We start from the raw sequence: 22,753 nt of genomic DNA, 5'->3' as shown, positions 1-22,753 counted from the left end.
TTCTAATGCCTTGCTTCAAGGATCTTCCAATTTATTTATATAGCATGGAAATTGCAAAAGGATGTTCTTTATAGTGATAAAAATACACATCAAATCTGTAGTCTTTAGGCATCTACAATTTTTGTGCTTGTGCTGGAGATATGGATCAGTATTTAAAAGCAAGTACTTCTCCCACAGAAAACCTGAGTCGGATCTAAGTACCTGAATTGTGATTATCACAACTGCAACTCCTGTTTCAGGGGATCTGATATTTCTGGTCTCCGTGAATGCATACACTCAAGCGCAGAAAACCACAAACAACATACACATAATTTAAAATGAAAGTAAGTTTTAGAATGCTCATGCTTTGGCTGATGCCACAAAGTGCACACTTCAAATTGAGCACAGATGAGAGTTTAGATTTGATATTAATGAATAATTCATTTCAGATTGGGGAAAAGCTTGTCATCCGAAAGACAAATATAGGTCCAACTCTTCCATATCTCAAGAGTGAAAAGATAATGGCAGAGAGATTCTCAAAGCTCTCAAAACTGTTAGTTCTTACATTGTTTTCATTCCAGCAAGCACTACACCTCCCCCACCTCAAACAACAGAACTTCAGACAACATGGAAGGTACTGTTCCCTCCTCATGTATTCCTACACCTCTACAGGCAACTGTAGTTACCTTCCTCAACTCCTGAAAGCTCCAGACCTTGATGAAGCTGGTGGTCAAGAAGGAGTATGCAACAAGAGAGACCTGACATTGTCAGGTGGTAGGGACAGAGGGACAGCTCCATTCCATCCCCCTCCAATAGCAGTGTGAAGAGGTCTCTGTTCCCCCTGGGACCTTCATTCAGGCCAAACTATGCTATGTGGCTTCTTCGAAGAAAAGTATTTCAGGTAGAGTTGATGTGATGGAAAGTTGGAGATTCATTAAGAGATATCTTAACATGGTTCTTTTTTTTTTAATGACAAAATAAAATATAATAAGATGAAGTAAAAATTTTCATATTCAAGTTGAACACAGCAACCCAACAGGAGAGAGAGTCCCAAGAGCAGGCAAAAGAGTCAGAGACCCACTCCTTCTCATAATCAGGAGTCCTACAAAAATACTAAGCCAATAACAATAACATATGCACGGAGGACCTGGTGCAGACCCATGTAGCCCTGTGCTTGCTGCTTCAGACTCTGTTAGCTCATATGCTCCTTGCTTTGTTGATTCAGAGGACCATGTTCTCCTGGTGTCCTCCATCCCCTCTGACTCTTGCAATAGTTCTACCTCCTCTTCTGTGGGATTGTTGGAGTTCTGAGGGGAGGGATTTGAGACCTTCAGTATAGATTCTCTCTCTACATAATGTCTGACTGTGGATCTTTGCTTCTGTTCCCATCTGCTGCTGGAGTCCTTTCTGATGATGACTGGATAAGGCAATGATCTATGAATAGTATAGTATTCTGCTATAGTATAGCAGAATATTGTGAGGAATCATTTTATTAATTTATTTTTGTATCTATCTATCTATCCATCCATCTATCTATCTATCTATCTATCTATCTATCTATCTATCTATCTATCTATCTATCTATCCACTTGGGCTTTTTTCATTCAGTTGTTTTTTGTTTCACCTTAGGTCTCTGGACTATCGAGTCTCTGGTTCTTAGTTACTCAAGCAGTGTTAGGTATGGGTTCCTTCTCATGGAGTGGGCCTTCAGTCAAATCAGACATTGATTGGTGTCTACTCCCATATATTCTGTGACACCACTTCCCTAGTTTATTTTACAGGCAGGACAGATTGTAGGTCAAAGGTTTTGTGGCTGGGTTGGTGTCCAGTTTTCTTTTTCAGTAGCCTACAGAGTATCGTCCAGCACCAAAGAGACAAGAATGTACGGATGAAGGCTCCATGTAGGCACCAGCTCTAGTTCTCCACATTCAGTGAGTTGTGTGTATATTGTCCTCGGCAATGGGACACCACTATCAGTTTGCAGAGAGCAACATCAGCCTGGGTTGTTTGGAGATTTCCATGAGACCCACTTGGTCAACAACTCAGGTGAATGCAACCTAGCCCCACCACTGGAAGGCTTGCCTGGCGACAAGAGATGGCCAGGTGAGATTCCATATTCTCCAGTCCTAGGAGTTCTCATTAGGATCACCATAGAATCCAGGAATTTTTCACTATACTGGGTTTCCATACCACCCTCAAATGCCCCCCCCCCCTCAATTCCAGCCAACTCTCCACACTTTCTCCCTCTATCCCATCTCTCCACATCCTGATTACTCCCTTTCCTGTCCTCACCCACAAAATGTATTCTATTTCCCCCTCCCAGGGAGATCCCTGTGTCCTTCCTAGACCTCTCCTCTTTACCTGACCTCTCTGGGTTTATGGATTGTAGCTTGGTTATCATTTCCTTAATGGCTAATATACACTTTTAAGTGAATACATACCATATTTGTTTTTCTGAGTATAGGTTACCTCACTCAGGATGATTTTTCTAGTTCCATTCATTTGCCTGCTAATTTCATGATGTCATTTTTTTAAGCAGCTGAGTAATACTCTATTGTGTAAATGTTCTAAATTTTTTTTTTATCCATTCTTCTGTTGAGGAACATCTAGGTTGTTTCCAATTTCTAGCTATTATGAATAGAGCTGCAATGCATGTGTTTGAGCAAGTGTCCTTGTGGTAGGATGGAACATCCTTTGGGTATATGCCAAAGAGTGCTATGGCTCTGCCTCTTGAACCAACGTTGATTTTATTTAATTAGCACAAATGCCAACTAGGGGTTCACAGTGTGATCATATATCCTGTAATAGTTGTTAAATCTTTGCCCATTCTGTAGGCTGTCTCTTTGTCCAATTGACAGTGTCCCTTGCCTTACAGAAGCTTTTTAGTTTCATAAAGGTCCCATTTATTAATTGTTGATCTTAGTGCCTACACTATTGGTGTCCTGTTCAGAAAGTCATCTCCAGTGCCAATGCATTCAAAGCTATTCCCCACTTTCTCTTCTATCACGTTCAGTGTGTCTGGGTTTATGTTGAGGTCTTTGATCCACTTGGACTTGAGTTTTGTGCAGGGTGATAGATATGAATCTATTTGTATTCATGAATATGCAGATATCAAGTTTGACCATCATCATTTGTTGAAATGGCTTTTCCAGTGTATATTTCTGGCTTCTTTAGCAAAAATCAGGCATCCATGCATGTTTGGACTTATGTTGGGTCTTCAGTTTCATTCCATTGAACAATGTTTCTGTTTTTATGTCAATACCATGTGGTTTTTCTTACTATAGCTCTGTGGTACAACTTGAAATCAGGGATGGTGATACCTCCAGCAGTTCTTTCATTGTTCAGGATGGTTTTAGCTATACTGTTTTTTTTTTTTCATATGAAGTTGAGAATTGTCCTTTCAAGGTTTATAAACACTAGTGCTGGGATTTTGATGGAGATTGCATTGAATCTGTAGATTGCTTTTGGTAGGATGGTCATTTTTACTATGTTAATCCTACCAATCCATGAGCATGGAAGATCTTTCCATTTTTCTGATATCTTCTTTAAATTCTTTCTTCAAAACCTTGAAGTTTTTTTTTTTTTTTTGGTTTTTCGAGACAGGGTTTCTCTGTGTAGCTTTGCGCCTCTCCTGGAACTCACTTGGTAGCCCAGGCTGGCCTTGAACTCACAGAGATCCGCCTGGCTCTGCCTTCCGAGTGCTGGGATTAAAGGCGTGCGCCACCACCACCTGGCTTGAAGTTTTTATAATACAAGTCTTTTACTTGTTTGGTTAGAGTTACCCCAAGATATTTTATATTATTGGAAGTTATTGTGAAAGGTATTGTTTCCCTGATTTCTTTCTCAGCCTATCATTTGTATATTGGAGGACTACTGACTTTATTTTATTTAATTTTTTTAGTTACTCTTGTAAACCAGCCTCTACACTGCAAGTGTTCATCAGCTGTAGGAGTTCCCTGGTGGAGTTTTTAGGGTAACTTATGTATACTGTCATATCATTTGCAAATAACAATACTTTGACTTCTTCTTTTCAAATTCATATCCCCTTGATCTCCTTCAGTTGTCTTATTGTTCTTGATAAAACTTCAAGTACTATATTGAATAGAAATGGAGAGAGTGGACAACCTTCTCTTGTTCCTGATTTTAGTGGAATTGCTTTGAGTTTACCTCCCTTTTAATTTGATGTTGGCTATAGGCCTTATGTGAATTGTCTTTACTATGTTTAGATATGCCCCTTGTGTCTCTAATTGCTCCAGGACTTTTACCATGAAGGAATGTTGGGTTTCATCAAAGGCCTTTTATGCATCTAATGAGATGATCATGTGGTATTTTTTCTTCAGATTGTTACTATGGTGGATTATATTTACTGATTTTCCCATATTGAAACATCCCTGCATCTCTAGGATGAAGCCTAGTTGATCATGGTGGGTTACCTTTTTCTTGTGGCCTTGGATTTGGTTTGCAAGTATTTTACTGAGTATTTTTACATCTGTGTTCATAAAGGAAACTGGTATGTAGTTCTCTTTCTTTGTTGAGTCTTTATGTGGTTTAGGTATCAGGATAACTATGGCCTTATAAAATAAATTGAGCAATGTTTCTTCTGTTTCTATTTTGTGGACTAATTTGAGAACTTTTGGCATTAGCTCTTCTTTAAAAGTCTGGTAGATTTCTGTGTTAAAAGCATCTGGCCCTGGTCTTTTTTTTTTTTTTTTTTTTTTTTTTTTTTTGGTTGGGAGGCTTTTAATGACTGCTTTTATTTCATTAGGGCTTATAGGTCTAGTTAAATTATTTCTATTACCTTGATTTAACTTTGTTAAGTGATACCTATTGAGAAAATTATCCATTTCTTTTAGGCTTTCCAACTTGATGGAGTACAGGTTTTTAAAGTATGACCTTATGGTTCTCTGGATTTCCTCAGTGTCTGTTGTTATGTCTCCCTTTTTGTTTCTGATTTTGTTAAATTGGATGTTCTCTCTCCATCTTTTAATTAGTGTAGATAAGGGTTTGTCTATCTTGTTGATTTTCTCAAAGCACCAACTCTTTGTTTCATTGATTCTTTGTATGTTCTCTTTGTTTCTATTTTACTGATTTCAGCCCTCAGTTTAATTATTTCTTGCCATATACTTCTCTTGGGAGTGCTTACTTCCTTTTGTTGTAGATCTTTCAGGTGCGCTGTTAAGTTTCTAATATGAGATCTCTCCAATTTTTAATGTAAGCACATAGTGCTATGAATTTTCCTCTTAGCACTGCTTTCATTGTGTCCCATAAGTTTGAATATGCTGCATATTCATTTTCATTGAATTCTAGGAAGTCTTTAATTTCCTTCTTTATTTCTATCTTGATCCATTTTTCACTCAATAGAGAGTTGTTCAATTTCCATGAGTTTGTAGGCTTCCTGTTGTTGTTGATATTCACCTTTAATCTGTGATGGTCTGATAGGATGTAGGGACTTATTTCAATTTTTTTCTCTGTTGAGACTTGTTTTGTGTCTGAGTATGTGGTCACCTTTGGAGAACATTCCATGAGATGCTGAGAAGAATGTATATTCTTTTATATTTGGGTGAAATGTTCTGTAAATATGTAGGTCCATTTTATTCATAGCATCAGTTAGTTCCAATATTTCTCTGTTTAGTTTTTGTCTGTATGACCTGTCCCTTGGTGAGAGTAGAGTATTGAAGTCTTCCACTATCAGTGTCAATATGTGATTTAAACTGTAGTAGTGTTTGTTTTACAAACTTGGTGTCCTTGTGTTTGGGGCATAGATGTTAAGAATTGAAATGTCATCTTGGCAGATTTTTCCTTTGATGAGTATGTAGTATCTTTCCCTGTCTCTTTTGATTAGTTTTGGTTTGAAATATATTTTGTTATATATTAAAATGGCTGCACCAGCTTGTTTGTTAGAACCATTTGCTTGGTATATCTTTTTCTAATCTTTTACACTAAGATGAGTCCTATCCTTGATGTTGAGGTGTGTTTCTTGGATACAACAGAAGAATGTATCCTGTTTTCACATCCATTCTGTTAGTTTGTGTATTTTTATTGGTGAATTGAGACCATTGATATTGAGAGATATGAATGACTAATGATTATTGATTCCTGATATTTTGTTGTTGTTGTTTTTGTTGTTGTTGTTAGTGTGTGTGTGTGTGTGTGTGTGTGTGTGTGTGTGTGTGTGTGTGTATCCCTACTTTTGATTTTGCTGGTCTTAAATTATTTATTCCCTGAGTTTTCATGAATGTAGTTAATCTCCTTAGAGTTTTCCTTCTATCACCTTCTGTAGGGCTGGATTTGTAGAGAGATACTCTTTAAATCTAGCTTTATTATGTAATATCTTGTTTCTCTATCTATGGTGATTGATAGTTTTGTTGGGTATAGTAGTCTGGGCTGGCATGTATTGTCTCTTAGAGTTTGCAGTACATATGTCCAGGCCCTTCTTACTTTTAGAGTCTCCACTGAGAAGTCGGATATAATTCTCATAGGTCTGCCTTTACATGTTACTTGGTCTTTTCCCCTTGTAGCCTTTAACATAATTTCTTTGTTTTGTACATTTGGTGTTTTGTATGCTGAGGAGACTTACTTCTCTGATACAATTTATCTGGTATTCTACATGCTTCTTATATTGTTATAGGCATCTCATTCTTTAGGTTAAGAAAATTTTCATCTATGATTTTATTGATTATATTTTTGGGGCCCTTGATCTGGGATTCTTCTCCTTCCTCTATTCCTATTATTCTTAGGTTTGGTCTTTTCATAGCGTTCCATATTTCCTGGATGTTTTATGTCAGGAATTTTTAGATTTAACATTTTCTTTGACCAATTATCCATTTCTTCTAGAGTATCACCAATACCTGAGATTCTGTCTTCCATCTCTCGTATTCTCTTGGTGAAGCTTGCCACTGTAGTTCCTCTTCTAATTTCTAAATTTTTCATTACCAGAATCCCATCAGTTTGTGTTTTCTTTATTGTTTCTATTTCCATTTTCAGGTCTTGAACAGTTTTATCTGTTTTCTTCAACTTTTTGTTTGTGTTTTCTTAGCTTTCCTTAAGAGATTTATTCATTTCCTCTAATTGTTTGTTTGTGTTTTTCTGGATTTCTTTAAGGTATTTAATCATTTCCTCTTTAAGGACCTCTATCTTCTTTGCATAGTTGGTTTTAAGGTCTTTTTCTTGTGCTTCAACTATGTTAGAATATTCAGGGCCTGCCATGGTAGGATAGCTGGGCTCTAGTGGAGACATATTGCCCTGGCCGTTATTGATTATGTTCTTACTCTGGCATCTTGGCATTTAGGTTTGAGATGAATATAAGTCTAGGTACTGATTTCTGGGTTTGTTTTGTTGGGTTGGTGTTTTGTTCATTGATTTCTGTTTCCTCTCTGGATTTTCAGGAAGTGTGATGGCTGTGGTTGCCTGCTCAACTGGTGTATTCACAAGAAATGCCTATTGGTGTTAGAGGCTAGGATGTTACAGTGATGAGTGGGAGGAAGGAGGATAGGAATGGATGGCCTATGTGGTCCACAGGAGATGTGGGCAGAGGGGAAGGGAGGCTACAGCTGGTGATTTGTTGCAGTGCCAGGGATGGGACTGAGGAAGTGGGTCTAGGAGAACAGAGAGACAGATGAGAAGATCTGTGGGTGTTCTATCTGGTTTTCTGGCAGATGTCTTAACATAGTTCTTAAGCATGAGGTCATTACAAATAGAGATGCTCAGGGAAAGAATTGGACACACTGGGGTATAAGTAGGGGGTTCTCCAGGGAGCTGCTCCATTGCTGCAGCTGTATCCCTGGGATTCTGGAGACCACAGAAATTCCGTGACTCTCCTAACACATGAAATCACATCATATAAGACATATGGGCTTGTGGGTGGTTGCTAAAGCAATTTTGATCCAGGCCAAGTCACTCTGACATATTAGGTGAGAACACACACCAGCTGTTTTGGATGTTATTCTATTCATACGGAGTAGAGTGAGTGATCCTTTGGATGTTCATGGAGGCTTTGTGCATCTACCATCCCCAGGTTATCTGGAAGTATAGATTTGGGGGAATCTTAAATTGTTCCACAATTAACTTCTTTGTTTTTCCCAAGCTTGCAGATAAACCTGGGCATGTACATGTATATTTTTCCCATACAGATAGGAAAAAGAGTCCATTTTTTCATGAGGCAAGGACAACTCTAGGGGAAACATTAAATGCTAAGTAGCTAGTGTGATGATCTGAGTGCCTGTAGTATTAGATCAAGTTGATTAACTTTCAAGTCACCATAGAAAGCAGTGTGAATATTTTTAGTGTCAGTAGTGAAAAATCTAACGCTTTTGTAACGATCATTAATTTTCCTTCTTATTGAGCAGGCTGGAACAGCATTGTAACATCTGCAGACCACCCTTGGAATAATCACACTGTAAGTACATTCCTCCCTGTGTCAATAGCCAGATTCACTTGTTTACCTTCCTGGAAGCATGTCACCTTTGAAGACTTTGTCTGTAAGTGTAACTCACAGACTTTTGTCTCAGAAAAGAAGAAGAAAAGATAAAGAGCCAGACATGGTGTATTTCTTAATGTTAATGTTAGGAGTTGCGAAGCTGACACAAGAGACCACAAGTTTGGGGCTACTATGGACTACCAGGGAAGCCTAAAAACCAAGGAAAACAGACGCTAATAAATATATAGTCATAAAGAATTTAAAAAGAAGAAGAAAGTTTGACTCTTAGAAAAGGTGTTTGCATTTCACATAGGCCAGTTTATCAGAGATGTCCAATAAATGATATTTTATAAAGCAGTGCAGGAAGCAAGAGAGAGGGGGAGAAGAGAGAGACTTTTTTTAAAAAATTTATTTATTATGTATACAGTGCACATATCTCTGTCGGCCAGAAGAGGGCACCAAATCTCATTACAGATGGTTGTGAGCCACCATGTGGTTGCTGGGAATTGAACTCAGGACCTCTGGAAGAGCAAGCAGTGCTCTTAACCTCTGAGCCATCTCTCCAGCCCGAGACTTTTTTAATAAAAAAAAAATTTTAGAAAAAAAAAGGATGAACTATTTCAATGAGAAGAAATTAGCATACTGTACCAGGGAAGACCTCATTTATCATTAGAGACACGGAGCCTGGAATCAACAGGACAGAATGGAGGCCACCAGAAACCTAATTGTAATGGAATATAGAGTGCTTTGACAAAGATGGCCACCCTGGTCAACTGTTCCACCCACTCACCACTCCATGTAGAGTCACTGGTGACGTCTTCCACACAAACACCTCGCCATAAAGTAATAAGGTCTTAGGTATGATTCTGTAGGATTCTTCTAGACTTGTTTTACAGTGAGCCCTGTATTAAGGAATGCTTGCCTGAGTCCTGTTTCTACAAATACAAATAGTTTTTCACTCTCTTTGGACGGCTGGGAGAAGCAGCCTTCTTTTCAGTATGTGTAAGGAACACAGAAGAAACAAAGTTCAAAGTCAGATGGGAACAACCCAGATAGGAAGTTGTGAGGGCTAGGTGGCTGTGGAAAGGGCAACTCGGGAGTGGGTAGAGAAGAGCCCTTGCTAGCATGTGCAAGGACTTGGGTTCTTGGGTTTGGTCTCTGGCAGGATACTTTGCAGCCAAACAAAACAAAACAAAAACCCCAAAACAAAATAAGCAAGCAAACAACAACATTGGGCTAAATGGCCTTATGCTTTTAAAACTAATAATATTAAGAACACCATTTATAAATATTGATATTGTTTGTTTTATTAGCTTGCTTTTTGAGCCTGGGTCTTTTGTAGATTAACTGATCTTGAAATTGCTATATAGCTGAGGATGACTGTGAACTCCTGATGCTCCTGCCTCCGTTTCCCTAGCACTGAAGTTATAGGAGTATACCACCATAGTTAGCTTCTTTCTCCTTTCTTCTCTCTTTTATTTTTTCTTTTCTTTCTTTTGAGATAGGATCTCATGGATATTAGGCTGGCCTCAACTATATGAAGATAAGAAAGATTTTGAACACCTGGCCACACATGTTTCACCTCTCAATTTATGGGAATACAGGTTTGCACCCCCATGCCCAGCAATGGCTATATACATTTTGAACCTGTAGATCATCTTCTGGACTCTGTCTCATGAAAAGATTAAAAAATAATGTGGAAAGATGTATGAGAAAGGATAGTCAAGGCTGCTATTCATAATCAGGAAAATGTTATGAAGTAAATGTTCAAGTGGGCCTGGTGGATGCGCCTGTGATCCAAGCACTCAGGAGGTGTAGGCAGGAGGATCAGAAGATCATCATATTGGCTACATAGTGAGTTCCAGACCACCCTAGGATACATAAGTCCCTCTCTCAAAACCAACACACATTACTTTATATTCCTAAGGTGTTTGTCACGAAGTACATGAGAATCCCTTTCTTGAGAACCCTCCTGAACATGTCGTTTGAGGATGTAGAGACAGAGCTCACAGAGCTTAACTAACTTGTCCATGGTCTCCTTGACTAGGCAGAGGAACCAGGATTGTGACTCCAGAGAAGAGGCTCATACAGAAATGAAGCTCATACAGAGATGGGGCTCATACAGAGACGAGACTCATACAGGGGCAAAGACTTAGTCTCTTTTCCTCCCTTTCCTTGCGGTTAAACCCATCCCATGGGCTCTGTTTAGGGTTGGTAGATGAGGGCTAAGCTATTAGAGGGGCCTCACCTGCTGTGCTGCCTGTCTCCTGCTTATTCCAGTATGTGCTGATCCCTGATCAATAGCTGAGCACATCAGGGCAACATCAGAACAAGTCAACCTAGAGAAGAGCCATTGTTTTTCTCAGTGTAGAAATACCTATTGACCGTTAACACAAATATAATTTCAAATGATGTATAAATACACCTTAGGCATATTTTATAATTTTGATAGAGGTATACACTTATGTAATCACCTAGAGCGGAATAGAAAACATCTCCACCATCCTCACAGAGACTTCTAATTCAGATTGTTCCAGAAAACCAATTCACCACCTCTGGTCATGGAGTCTTATTGTCTATTCTAGACTAGCCACAGACCAATAAAGGCAAAGGGCTAGGTTAAGGTCTAAGACATGTTTTCTGTTCATCTCAGTTGGTGCCTCTTCAAGAATTTACTGTTGTTTTTGCAGGAAGTCTCCCCAAGAAGGAAACCATTAAGGGACACCACTAAGATCTTCTATATTGGAATCTCCATTGCCATCTTGCTGCTGCTGATCCTTGCAAGCATCCTGACTATTGCCAGTGAGTAGCTTTACCACTGTTCCCAATGTCAAGAATGGGTCTGGGTCTGCCTGATGAATGAACACAAAATCCAAGGAATTTAGCAGAGCAAAATGTTCTACTTCTGCAGCAGGGTGCAAAGCCACTTTAAATTCCCTAAGCAAGTATATTCAGTGTGGGTCCTGCTGGGCCTTTAACTCTAAAACAAAGAAGTCCTGTGCCTGTCTCTGAGTGCTCAGAGCTTGGCCTCACTTTCTTATGAGACTGGCCATATAAAGCAGTGCAATGACTAGGAAGAATGGCATAGATTTTGACCCTAGCAAAATGCTTACTCCACAGCTCTTCTTGCCAATGGAGTCTTCCCACATTTCTTTCAAGGTGGCACTTCCTCTGTCCTCTTTAGCCCTTTGCTAGAAGACAGTATGTTTCATGTGGGTTTCCCAGACCAAGGAACTAGAGCAAAGATTCTCAGCCACTCTGACTGCTTTCAAGTAACTCCACATGCCATGGGGTTCACATTTCACATGACTCCTCTGTGTTCCCCAATCCAAGATACATGCTGCAGTCCCTTCTGGATCCCAGGGATGCGTTAGGACCTACTGTGCACTGAGATTGTTTCTAACACTTGGGGCATGCTCAGTGACCACTGTTACAGTATCATTAAAATTCCTGTGCCGTAAACCCGTTGAGCTTAAATACTAGTCAGGCTTTAGCTACACACCATCGCTTGCTTGTTTCCTTTGAGGTTCTTGAGACAGGGTCTCATGCAGCCCAGACTTGCATTGAATTTGCCATGTAGCTGGGGTTCACTTTGACCTTGAATTCCTTATGCTTCTATCATTTATGTGCTGGGCTTCCAAGCATATGCTTTGTCTTCAGTTGTCAATCACCTCAAAAGATAAAGTCAGATTTCCAATTCCAGAAATTTAGTGAGGGGTGGGGAGACTATTCAGTACTTAGGAACATGTACTGTTCTTACGGTGGAGGTGCATTCCATTCCCACACCTGCTCAGGTGACTCACAACTCTCTGTAACTACAACAACGGGGGAAGACTCAAGATTTAGCCGGCACCTTCACTCTAGTGCATATACCCACACACAGACACAGGATATATATATCTCGGAGGGAGGGAGGGAGAGGGAGAGGGAGAGGGAGAGGGAGAGGGAGAGAGAACAGATTTTTAAAGAAAAAGTAATTAAATACTATGAAATGTTGTACAGTACTGAGATCTGGAAGGTGAGGGCAACGGACCATTACAAGATGTGTTCTCCCCCAGCCTTGGGACCTGGTTTTGTCCCCGTGATGATATTATCAGTGTTCTGTAACATATTTAATAGAAGAGGCCAATAAGACATTGGATGGGAAACTGATGACTAGCACTGGAACAGAGTTCTTTGAGGGGGCTCAGGCCTGCATGGCCCTCTCCTGCAGGGTTTCTACCCATGTAGTCCATTCCCTGTGTAAGAACGTCAGTCATTGAATTTTCAAGGCTCTGTATGTGAGCTTCAATCCCAGCACCCAGTCAGCTGAAGCAGAAGCAATAGCTCCTGGTTCATCTGAGCTACAGTTAAGATAATGTCGAAGAGTTGGACTTAGAAATTGAGCAAAATCTACAAATATGTTCCCAAATTGTTTATTCTCCCCTGAGGTAGGGTGGGTGACTCCTGGGAGTTTAAAGGTCTTTGACAGGAAGTGGAGGTTGAGGAGTAGGTGGTACACACACACACACACACACACACACACACACACACACGCACGCACGCACGCACGCACGCACGCACACACACACACACACACACACACACACACACACACACACATACATCTCCTGATTTACACACTAAGGAATGAGCAGAAGCCAGTGTAGGACTCTTGATGGAAGAGAACATTAGTAGGACCTTGCGTCTCAGGTTGCCCGGAGAGTCCAGGTTCAGCTTGTTCTCCAGCAGCTAATTTACAAACCTAGACATCTTCATTTCTGTCAGTGAATGACAATTTGCCAATGCCATTCTAGCACATTAGGAATGCTATGGGGGTGAATGCAGAGAAGACACTTCCTGCGGGGAACATAAACAAAGCTCTCAAAGTTACTAGGGAATGGTTCAACTAGAAATAAAAATGATACCCTTGATTAGAAGAAAGCATCATGAGGCTTTCTGATGACATGTTCAATTTTCCTTTTAACCCTTCCTGCACCACCTCGCCCTAATTTAGAGTACTCCCTTGAGGAAAAGAAGACGGGATCACTGAGGTAAGCTGGTGTGGCCTGTGCCATTTCCTCTTCTACCCACAGTCTCGGAGATTTCTTTTTTCTTTTTTCTTCCTCCTTCTTCCCAACCTTCTCGTCCTTCCTCCTCCTCCTCCTCCTCCTCCTCCTCCTCCTCCTCCTCCTCCTCCTCCTCCTGGACCTCATTCTCTCCCCCTCCTTCTCCTCCTCCTCCTCCTCCTTCTCCTCTTTCTCCTCTTCTTCTAGACAGAGATGCCTTGCTTGGCTCCCACTGTTCACTTTGGATTCTAAAATTAGTTTCTGGAGCCCCTCTCCTGTTACCATACCTTCCAGGGATGTGTCAGCATCCTGATTTCCCAACCATTGTGTCTGAACTGGTACCAAAGGAGCTCCTCAGCTTTGACAATTTGTAGCAAGTGCTGAATGATAGATTTTGCTTTCTGGAGCTGGTATTGAAAGAGTTGCTTTGATTTGCTCTTTGGTTTTACTTGAGGTGTCTTTCATTGGGTGCCTATTGTATTAAAGATGATGAAAGGGCTAGAGATACTCAGTGGTAATGCTCTTGCACAGGCCCAAGCTCAGCTTCCAGCACGCACAACTGCCTGAAATTCCATTCTGTAGGGATAGGATAGCCCAGCATTCATAGACTCCCGAATTCATGTGCATATATCCACACACATACAGACCCTGATATGCATAATTAAAAATAAAATTATATTTAAAAAACAGTAACTGAAGGGCATGCATGTGGTACATGTATACTAAAAAAAACAAAATAAATGTAAAAATACTAAAAACTGAAAATAAAATCAAAGATCATGGGAGTTAATAGCCAGGTCCTTTTAGATGCTTTCAAGTAAGGTTTGGCAGCTTGAGTGAGTCCCACTAGAAAAGGGGATTTGGAGCTTGATAATTCCTGCAGAAGCAGGGAGTGCAAAGGAATCCTGGCAAGTCTGTGACTCTGCTGTTCATAACAAGTTCTCTTTGCTCAATTATAGTAGCTGTCTGCCTTGTAGGTTCTTTAATTGATTGTATTTCTGAAGCTTTCAGTCTCTTCTCTGAAAACCCCTGTACCTTCTCTGTGACATGTGGTTACCTATATTCCTATAAAGCCATCTAGTCCGCTTCATTTGCTTCACTTGGCTCTACACAGGGCCATTTTAAAATCAAACCCCACACCCCTCTGGCTACTGTCCACTACACCTACTTGTCCTTTGTGGATTGCTTCTACAGAGACTTCTCCGTGTCCGACTTAATCACGTGAGCCAATGTGATTATGTGTGAGTGTGTTTTCTGTGGATTCTGGCGCATCATAAGTGCCCAGGACACTTGCCTGTTACTGCTTCCATCAGACTCTTCCTGGTAATGAATATGTTACAGCTCATACACTGTTAGTCATCCTACAGACTGGAAAAGAGGTCCAGAAATGTGAAAGGGTGTCCCAGGTTACACTGCAGAGCTTAACGGCCTCAGTCTGAGGAATCCATGCCCAGAATTCCTTTCACCAACTGTTTCTGAGACTGGAAAGGAAATATTCCTTATAGGAAAAACCCGCCACCCCAAACCCAGCATCCATTTAGCTCTTTGATTCCTCATAGTGTTTTGTTCCCTAAAGGTTTATTTTTTAATTTTAATTGTGATTTTATTAAAACTTTTTCTCTCACTTATATCACACTGACTGTTCAGAGCCTCTTGACCCCCACACTGTTTCCATACATGTGCGTGTGTGACTTTCCATGTGGAGAGCAGCTTTTCCTCATCTGCTTTGTGATTCTCAGGGCAGGCATATCTTCATGTGGCCGACTGGAGACGCTCAGTTTGGTTCTATTTCAGTAGTAGAAATGGCCGCTGTGTACAAAGGACAAAATAACCCTGTGTCGAAGCATCACCCCTGAGTTCCTCTGTTTTCTTCTCTGGTTTGCCCCTCCATGAGTTCTAGAATCTCAAATGTCAGTCCACTGTGCCTACCCTGATTAACAGGGGCACAGGATGAGCTCTGCGAGTGACGCCCCTCCCACAGCTGTTGGGTTGGGCCAGCTGTGAACACCTGCAGAGCTCTCCCCAAATTCCTTTCAGTCCAGTGCTTGATGTTTGTGTGCATGTGACCTCTGTGAATGTGTGTCATACAGTAATCTTTGAAATTGTGCCACAGACCACCAGCTCCAGTGAAAAGACACTGCTGTGTTGCTTGACATGTTTTTCTACTCCATGCTTAATGTCAGAGGATGTAGATGCTATGCAGATTTCAAAACTCTTTGAAACTAAAAATTTATTTATGTATTATTATTTTGGGTGGTGTGTACGTGTGCACGTGAACAGGACCTATAGCTCCTGTGGAGGTCAGAGGACAGCTTTGGGGAGCTGGTTCTCTTCTTCTACCTTTACATAGGATCTAGGGATCTAATTCAGGTCACCTGTCACTCCTAACACTTTCTAAAGGGTCACCGTCCAAAGCTGTAAATACACCAAACATCTAGTTCCTAGCCCAGTTCCTACATGCACATCGTGATTAGATAACTAATCATGGTGCTAGAGATCTGTCTTTTTAGATCCTCCATTTTTGTGAAGGATGCCAATATGAGCTGATATTTTTACAAATAGTTTTTGGTTTGTTTGATGCTTATTAAACTAGTGTTTCTCTGATTTAACACCAGGTCCCTGTGTGGTGCTGTTGTTCACTGTTACAGTTTTGTGAATGGGGCTCCAGGAGTTCTGAGTATGGGTCATGAATGAAAGCTCTGCTCAGTCTTGGAAAGTGATCTCTTCTGCCTTCAGCACCTCTCTTTCCTTCTCTGCAGGTTGGAAACCCATGGCTCTAAGATTGGAGCTTTGCAAAATACAGTGGTCATGAGGCCCCGCAGTGAAGACAAGGTCTGCATTATAGAAGACAGTCTTCATGTCAAGGATTAAGTCTCCGTTGCCCACTGAGGGTCTTTCTCCTGTGATTGCAGCAAACAGCATCTGGATATGACCACGCTGACCACCCTTTAATCTCCAGGGCTATTTTCTGTGTCAGTTCATCTGGTGATCTCACTTGCCAGCATTAGTGGAGAGGATGGCCCTGGAGCTGTCTCTATGCACACTCACGGTTGACATCATGCTAGTCTCTCAAGGCAGTGGGGAGTGCTCTCTCAAACATGGACATGTTAGACTTGAATGTTTTCTTTAGACCTCATAATTCTTGTGTCCATGAAAGACAACTATTGGTAATTCAGAAAATGAGCTTCTATCTTGGTTACTAAAATCATCTCTATGAGAGGAATAGGATGATAAAATTAAAGGAGGGAACTTAATTTAGAAGCACCTTGTGATTATATCATGTTTATTTTATTGTAACTTAAAATGTCACTTTCTTCCCTTCCTTGAGAGGATTAAATCATGGGAAATCCAAGTTTTAATTTTTCTCATAGATAAATAGATGGGAGTCGAGTTTAATGTCACCATTAGAGGTGTGTATGCTTTCTCATGGCTCTGGAAATATGGTTCATTGTTATGTAGTTGCATATAATGTCCATAATACTTACTATGATTCCACATGACTATAATTTTGGAACTCAGGAAGTTGAGACAAGAGAATTGAAAGGGTAGGGCCAGATTGAGCTACTTAAACAGTTTCCAGGCCATTCTGAGCAATGAGACATTTTCTCAAAAAAACGAACATGTCAGGGATAGTGGTTCAACCAGTACTCTTAGCTCTCAGGAAGCTGAGGCAGGAGGACTGCCATGATTTCCATCCCAGCCTGGGTTGTATGATATTAGTTTGAGGTCAGACTGGATGCAGAGAACTGCAGGGCTTCCAGGCTTGTTGGTTGGAGTCAGAATCTGTGAGATTGCCCTGCTCCCAGTTCCCGTGCATTGTGTCCTGAGGCTTCCTGTTCAGAACCACCATGGTGGGGAGAATTGTGGACCAGTTCTGTGAACATGCAGTGACTGGCTAAGGGCAGCTGACAGTCAGAAAAATGGGCATTGTTGCCCAGAAAAACAACCTACCTATCTGGAATTTGAGCAAATGGTCTGTTTTCTAGCCCCAAACCAATCAGTTTCTGTCTGTGTGGTTCTCACTGTGTGTGTCTGTATATGTCTCTGTCTCTCTCAGCACAGTGAATAAACATACTTGACAAATAAGAAGCTTGTTCATTTTGTTTTATTATTTAATATTAATTACTTTATAATGAATTTATATATAAATGACTATATAGGAAAACAGTCAAGCCATGTAAGATGTGTATGGAATCATGATTCCTTTTCCAAACACTTCCCATTCCCATGTTCCCCCTCCTAGAGTCCAAAAATAAAAAGCTTCTGCACACTTTGCTGTCCTGGAAATACACAAACAGAGAGAAGCCTTTTTACCTGTGTGGATCTGTACCTTGATTTTCTGAGTGGCATTGTGACTTCTGGCATTCTATACCCAGATGATTAATCAGGCTCATGGCTTATATCATGAATGCATCACACTTATTTACCTAGTTTCCTACAGGTAGACATTTAGCATGCTGCCAACATGTGCTGTTACAAACATGATTGCTATGACCATCCCTGTGTCTCTCTCCTGTCTTCTATGACATACTGATGTCATTACTGCTCAGCTGTGAGCTGAACTTGACATAAAATTCTTCAATAAAAAGTGAAAGTGACTGAGCAGCTCAAGGAAGACTGTTTCCTATGTGTTTTTTCTACAGTAGACTTCTACATCACTCCCTGCTGGATTGGAGTAATTTGGTTATGGTAAAGTTCACCATAGACTTTAGCCAAACTCCCCTGACCTGCTGTTGACTGAGTTGTGGTGGAAGGAAGGATCCAGTGCTGAGGGTGAGGGGCCTCAAGACCTGTCTGCTCCAGGCCTCAGTGAAGTTCTCTGCAGTTTTCACTGTTCCTTCCAACAATGACATCAACCATCCTCCTCAGGCTAAAAGTTCCCATAAACATGCAGCAGCCTCACCATCCTGAAAGTTCAGGTAAGGACTCAAAACTGACATTTCACACCTTTCTAGCTGCTTCTCTCCAGTCAAGGTGTCATAAGGACACTCTGGGCAGGGTAGCTTGATGGAAGCTAATTGCTTTACAGTAGCCTTAGAAGTTAGAGATCTTCTTGAATTGTTCTTTTTTTCCTTGTTCAACTTTTAATCCTGAAACAATTTGGATCTGCAGAAAAATCCCAAGTGTCCCTATAATCATCCAACTTCTTTTAATGTCAGCATGGTACACATCATGAAGCCATGATCAAAATTGACATGATACTGTTAACTGAGCCATGATCCTTACTGGGAATCCTGGGATTGGTTCCTCAAGTTTGAATGTTTTAACTGGGTGTGACTGCACACGAATGTAGTTCTAGTACATGAGTGAAATTCCAGCACTAGGCCGAAGGATTGGTAGTATGATGTCAGCCTGGTTTCCATATCGAGACCCTGTTTCCAAATAAACACCAGGAGTGGGAACATAGCTCCATGTTATACATAAATAGATAAAATTAAGTAACTAAATAAATAACATGCAAATGTTATGCTAATCTATACTGAAATATTAAAATAATAAAAACTACAGTAAAAAGACAAACATGGTAGTGCATACTTGAAATCAGGTGCTTCAGAGCACGAAGATCAGGAGTCTAAGATCAGCCTCAGCCACAGAGACTGAGGTTCCTGGGCTACGAGAGACCTCATCTCAAAATCAATAAACCAAAACCAGCCAAGCAAACTTCCAAAAAAGGTGGAGTTTAACTTTAACATTGGGATCCCTTCATTCTTGGTCTTTCCCTTTTAGAACCCCTCCCAAGGGAGATCTATGTAATTGCTTTGTACTTCTAGACCATGTCTAATACTGACATAATGAGGACTACATGTAAGCAGTTTTAAGTTTCTGCTATCCATTTTGAAAGCAAACAGCTGATAGTGCCTGAGAGATGGCTCAGCAGTTACATGTACTTGCTTCACAGTGATGATCAGACTGTGCACCAGCATCCACATAAGAAGACCCAACTCTAGGAATATCCAAATCTCAAAGTTAAAGTGGGCAAGGGAAGACAGAAATTGCTGTGGTTTTCTGGCTTCCTGTCTGATAAAAAACTCAGGAAGCCTTGGTTCAGGGAGAGATCCTGACTCAAAGGAACAGGCAGAGTGATAGAGGAGGACACTAGATACCCTCATCTGTCCTGCATCTGCAGGTACTCACACCACATGCACACACATGTGCATCCACTCTCACTTTAATCCACACACAAATAAATAAATGTCTATAAATAGAAATAGGTGACATTACTTTTAAGAACAGACTTTCTTTAATTCAGAGTGCATTGTGAGTCTGGTCATCTCAACACAGAGTAGATAGAAAATTCACTAGGAAGAATCCACACTCTTTCATTGTAAGCATTGGGATTTCAATGTGCATTTTACATTTATAGCATATCTCAACCCTGACTGGCTACTTCACTGTACTCAACAGATACACGGGGCTAGGATCTATTAGATCCTGTGACCCACAGCACATCTCCCATGAGTCTTTGTTTATCTGTTTACAAAAGATTACATATGGTAACTTCCCATTTTTTTCTTGGATAACATACTTTATTTAGATGGATGTGAAGTGTGAGGTGAAATAAATATAAGTGGTCTATTAAACCAATTCCCTATACATAGATATTTGGTTTTTTCCATTTCAAATATGGTTGAAAGATATGTTTTATACCAAGCCTATGTGCATTTAAATGTTATTGAGGTTTAGAATTCTAGAGGTGAACTTGGTTTGTCGGAGAATGTGATACTTTTAAAAATACTATAACATGAAACAGTAACATATTTTAAACAAATATAGCAGTAAGTGTATACCTAGATGCACATATTTTTAAAGGTAATCATCTTAGAAATCAAACAAATAAAATTTCTGAGACAGTGTCTCTTGTTCTTCATGCTGTCCTTGAAGTTCTTTTGTAGTACTTATGAACTTCTGATCTTTCTGCCTCTGTTCCTAAGTGCTGGTGATTACAGGTGTGGATCACCATGATGTTGAACCCAGGGCTGGGTCCATGTTGGACACTCTACTGTGTTATACTCCAGTCCCTAGAAATCTAAATTTTTATCTCAGCATGGTCCTTTCAATTTTGGTTTTGCTCTTCAAATTTGGCTGAAGAATCCAGTTAAAGTGGGTATGAGGTACAAATCTGCCAACAAGCAGTGGAGAGGCTGGTGCATGAGGAGCAGAGCTGCAGACCAAACAAATAAACAAACAAACAAGCAAACAACGACAACAAACACCCAAAGCAGAACCATATTAAGTAAATCATCCAGGTCAAGCAATTCTCACGAGTTTTCTGTTGGAATCCCAGCGATTTTTATGCTCATTCATCTCACCTTTTCTCCACTCCCCTCCCCCACCCCGCCCCGTTCTAGGATTCAGTGTTCTATCTGAGGGCCTCTACTCCATCTTGGTCTTCTAAATAATCCATACTTGTCACATGGTAGCCTAAGTATTCCAGCTTTCTCTTTAAGATTATCAATCATGCAGAATGGTGGTGGCACACTCCTTTAATCCCAGTACACAGGAGGCAGAGGCAGGAGGATCTCTGTGAGTTCAAAGTTAGCCTGGTCTATAAAGTGAGTTCCGGGACAGCCAGCGTAGTTACACAGAGAAACCCTGCTTTGAAAAACAAAACAAAACAGAACAGAACAAAACAACAACAACAACAACCAACCAACCAACCAACCAAACAAACAAAACGATTATCAATCAGATTCACGTACTCTGTTGTTGAGGACCTTTCAGCCATTTCCTGGGAGGACTGCCTTTCCAGCCTTTACCAACCCCTTCTGATCCTCTCTGTTTCAGTCACACTGGTTGGCTTCCTGTCTGCTTCTAGGACAGCCCAAGTTCTCTTGGTTCCTGAACCTATTCCATGCCTGTTCCCTTTTTTAGGATCCTTCTCTCTGATGGTTTGAAAACTTGCCTCATATCTTTCATTTTCCATCTTAAATTTGTTGTCTACAGAATAATCTGTTTATCTCTAGTCCAGTTTATTTCTTGAGTAGCTTATTATGATCAACGTCTCATACCAGAATTAGTCACTAATAGTATGTCATAGCTTAGGAGCCCACACAATGCTTGACTCATAGTTGGTAAAAGCAGGGTCTGTGCTGGGATGGGAAGGATGAGCACAGGCCTGCTGCATTGCAAACCCAAGCTGTGCACCACCGATAGAAAGAGTCATGAAATTTTCCCTCTAGGAAGTCAGAACGCAGCAGGGAATTCAAGTCCCCAGCAAGGGATTGCTGCAGGACCCAGTGAGCAAGGAGCAGCCCTGCTGCCACTACATTCTGAGGGACACACGGAGGAGTTCTTGACCTTGTCCTCCTTTTCTCTTTTCTCTGGAAACACAAATCCTCAGCCTTACCATTGCTTAAATTCAATGGACTCGTGTAGAAGAAGGATGGTCAGATGGAGCAGTTGTTCAAAACAAATGAATTGGACACATCATGGAACAGTACACTTGACTGGTTCTAATGTGCCCCAGATAAAACACACGGTGACTGAAGGCATTTCTACTGGTTGAGGAATATGTGTGTCTCAGTGCAGCCTTTGTGTTCATGGAATCTTCCATCCTTCCACAAGTTTGCTGATGTCATCACAGGATAATCTATCTTTCTGGAAGAAGGGGAGGATTGAAATTAAGCTTAGAAAACTCCACCATGCTAATGAAAATGACCTTCCATCTTTGTAACAATGCATAGTCTAGAGACTTTCCTTTTAAAAAAATTAATTTATTCTGATTCTACAAGGGAGAAGGAAATAATTTCTCTTAGTTGGAGGGTACAGCCCATCATATGAGGAACACGAGGGCAGTTGAGTGAGACAGCTGATGGCATTGCACGTGTGTCAGGGAGCAGTCAGTGACACGTGCTGTTGCTCAGTTTGCTTTTCATTGAGAACAGACTCTAGCCCAGGGCAGGGGTCACTCGTTTGTGTGTTTATTTAATGCTTAAAGTACTTACCATGGCTTTGGAGATCTGTCCTCACACCTCAGAGCAGTTGTCCCTCTTTTAGAGGAAATGACCTGTTCTCCCAGCATCCACACCAGGTGACTCAATATGTCCTGTAAATCCAGCTTCAAGGAAACAGATGCCTTCTTATGACCTCCAAAGGAATTCATATTTGTGACATACACACACACCAGGCACACACCCACACACGAGCACACATGTGACATACACACACACCAGGCACACACCCACACACGAGCACACACATGTATTTAAAATCTTAAAAAATATAAACCTGTATTTAAGCGATATTAATATATTAGGAAATCTTCTCAAATATTTGAATGATACAGAAACATAGAGCTTCAGGGATGGAG

At 40.7% G+C, this 22,753-nt stretch overlaps 1 protein-coding gene across 1 annotated transcript in view; it reads left to right on the top strand.

Moving 5' to 3' along the window:
• LOC128122619 (hepatitis A virus cellular receptor 1 homolog) overlaps positions 1–22,753 on the top strand; it is a 46,190-nt gene that overhangs the window by 4,770 nt on the left and 18,667 nt on the right. The window contains exon 4 of the mRNA XM_052758254.1: positions 16,203–16,275. Within this exon, the coding sequence (XP_052614214.1) occupies positions 16,203–16,275 (73 nt within the window). The remainder of the gene's footprint in view (positions 1–16,202; positions 16,276–22,753) is intronic.

This window comes from Peromyscus californicus, unplaced genomic scaffold (genome assembly GCF_007827085.1).
Source record: "Peromyscus californicus insignis strain IS unplaced genomic scaffold, ASM782708v3 Scaffold_3__1_contigs__length_106647218, whole genome shotgun sequence".
Classification (NCBI taxonomy): Eukaryota; Metazoa; Chordata; class Mammalia; order Rodentia; family Cricetidae; genus Peromyscus; species Peromyscus californicus.
Note: the sequence above shows the minus strand (reverse complement) of the source record. Positions and strands in the feature narration are given on the sequence as shown.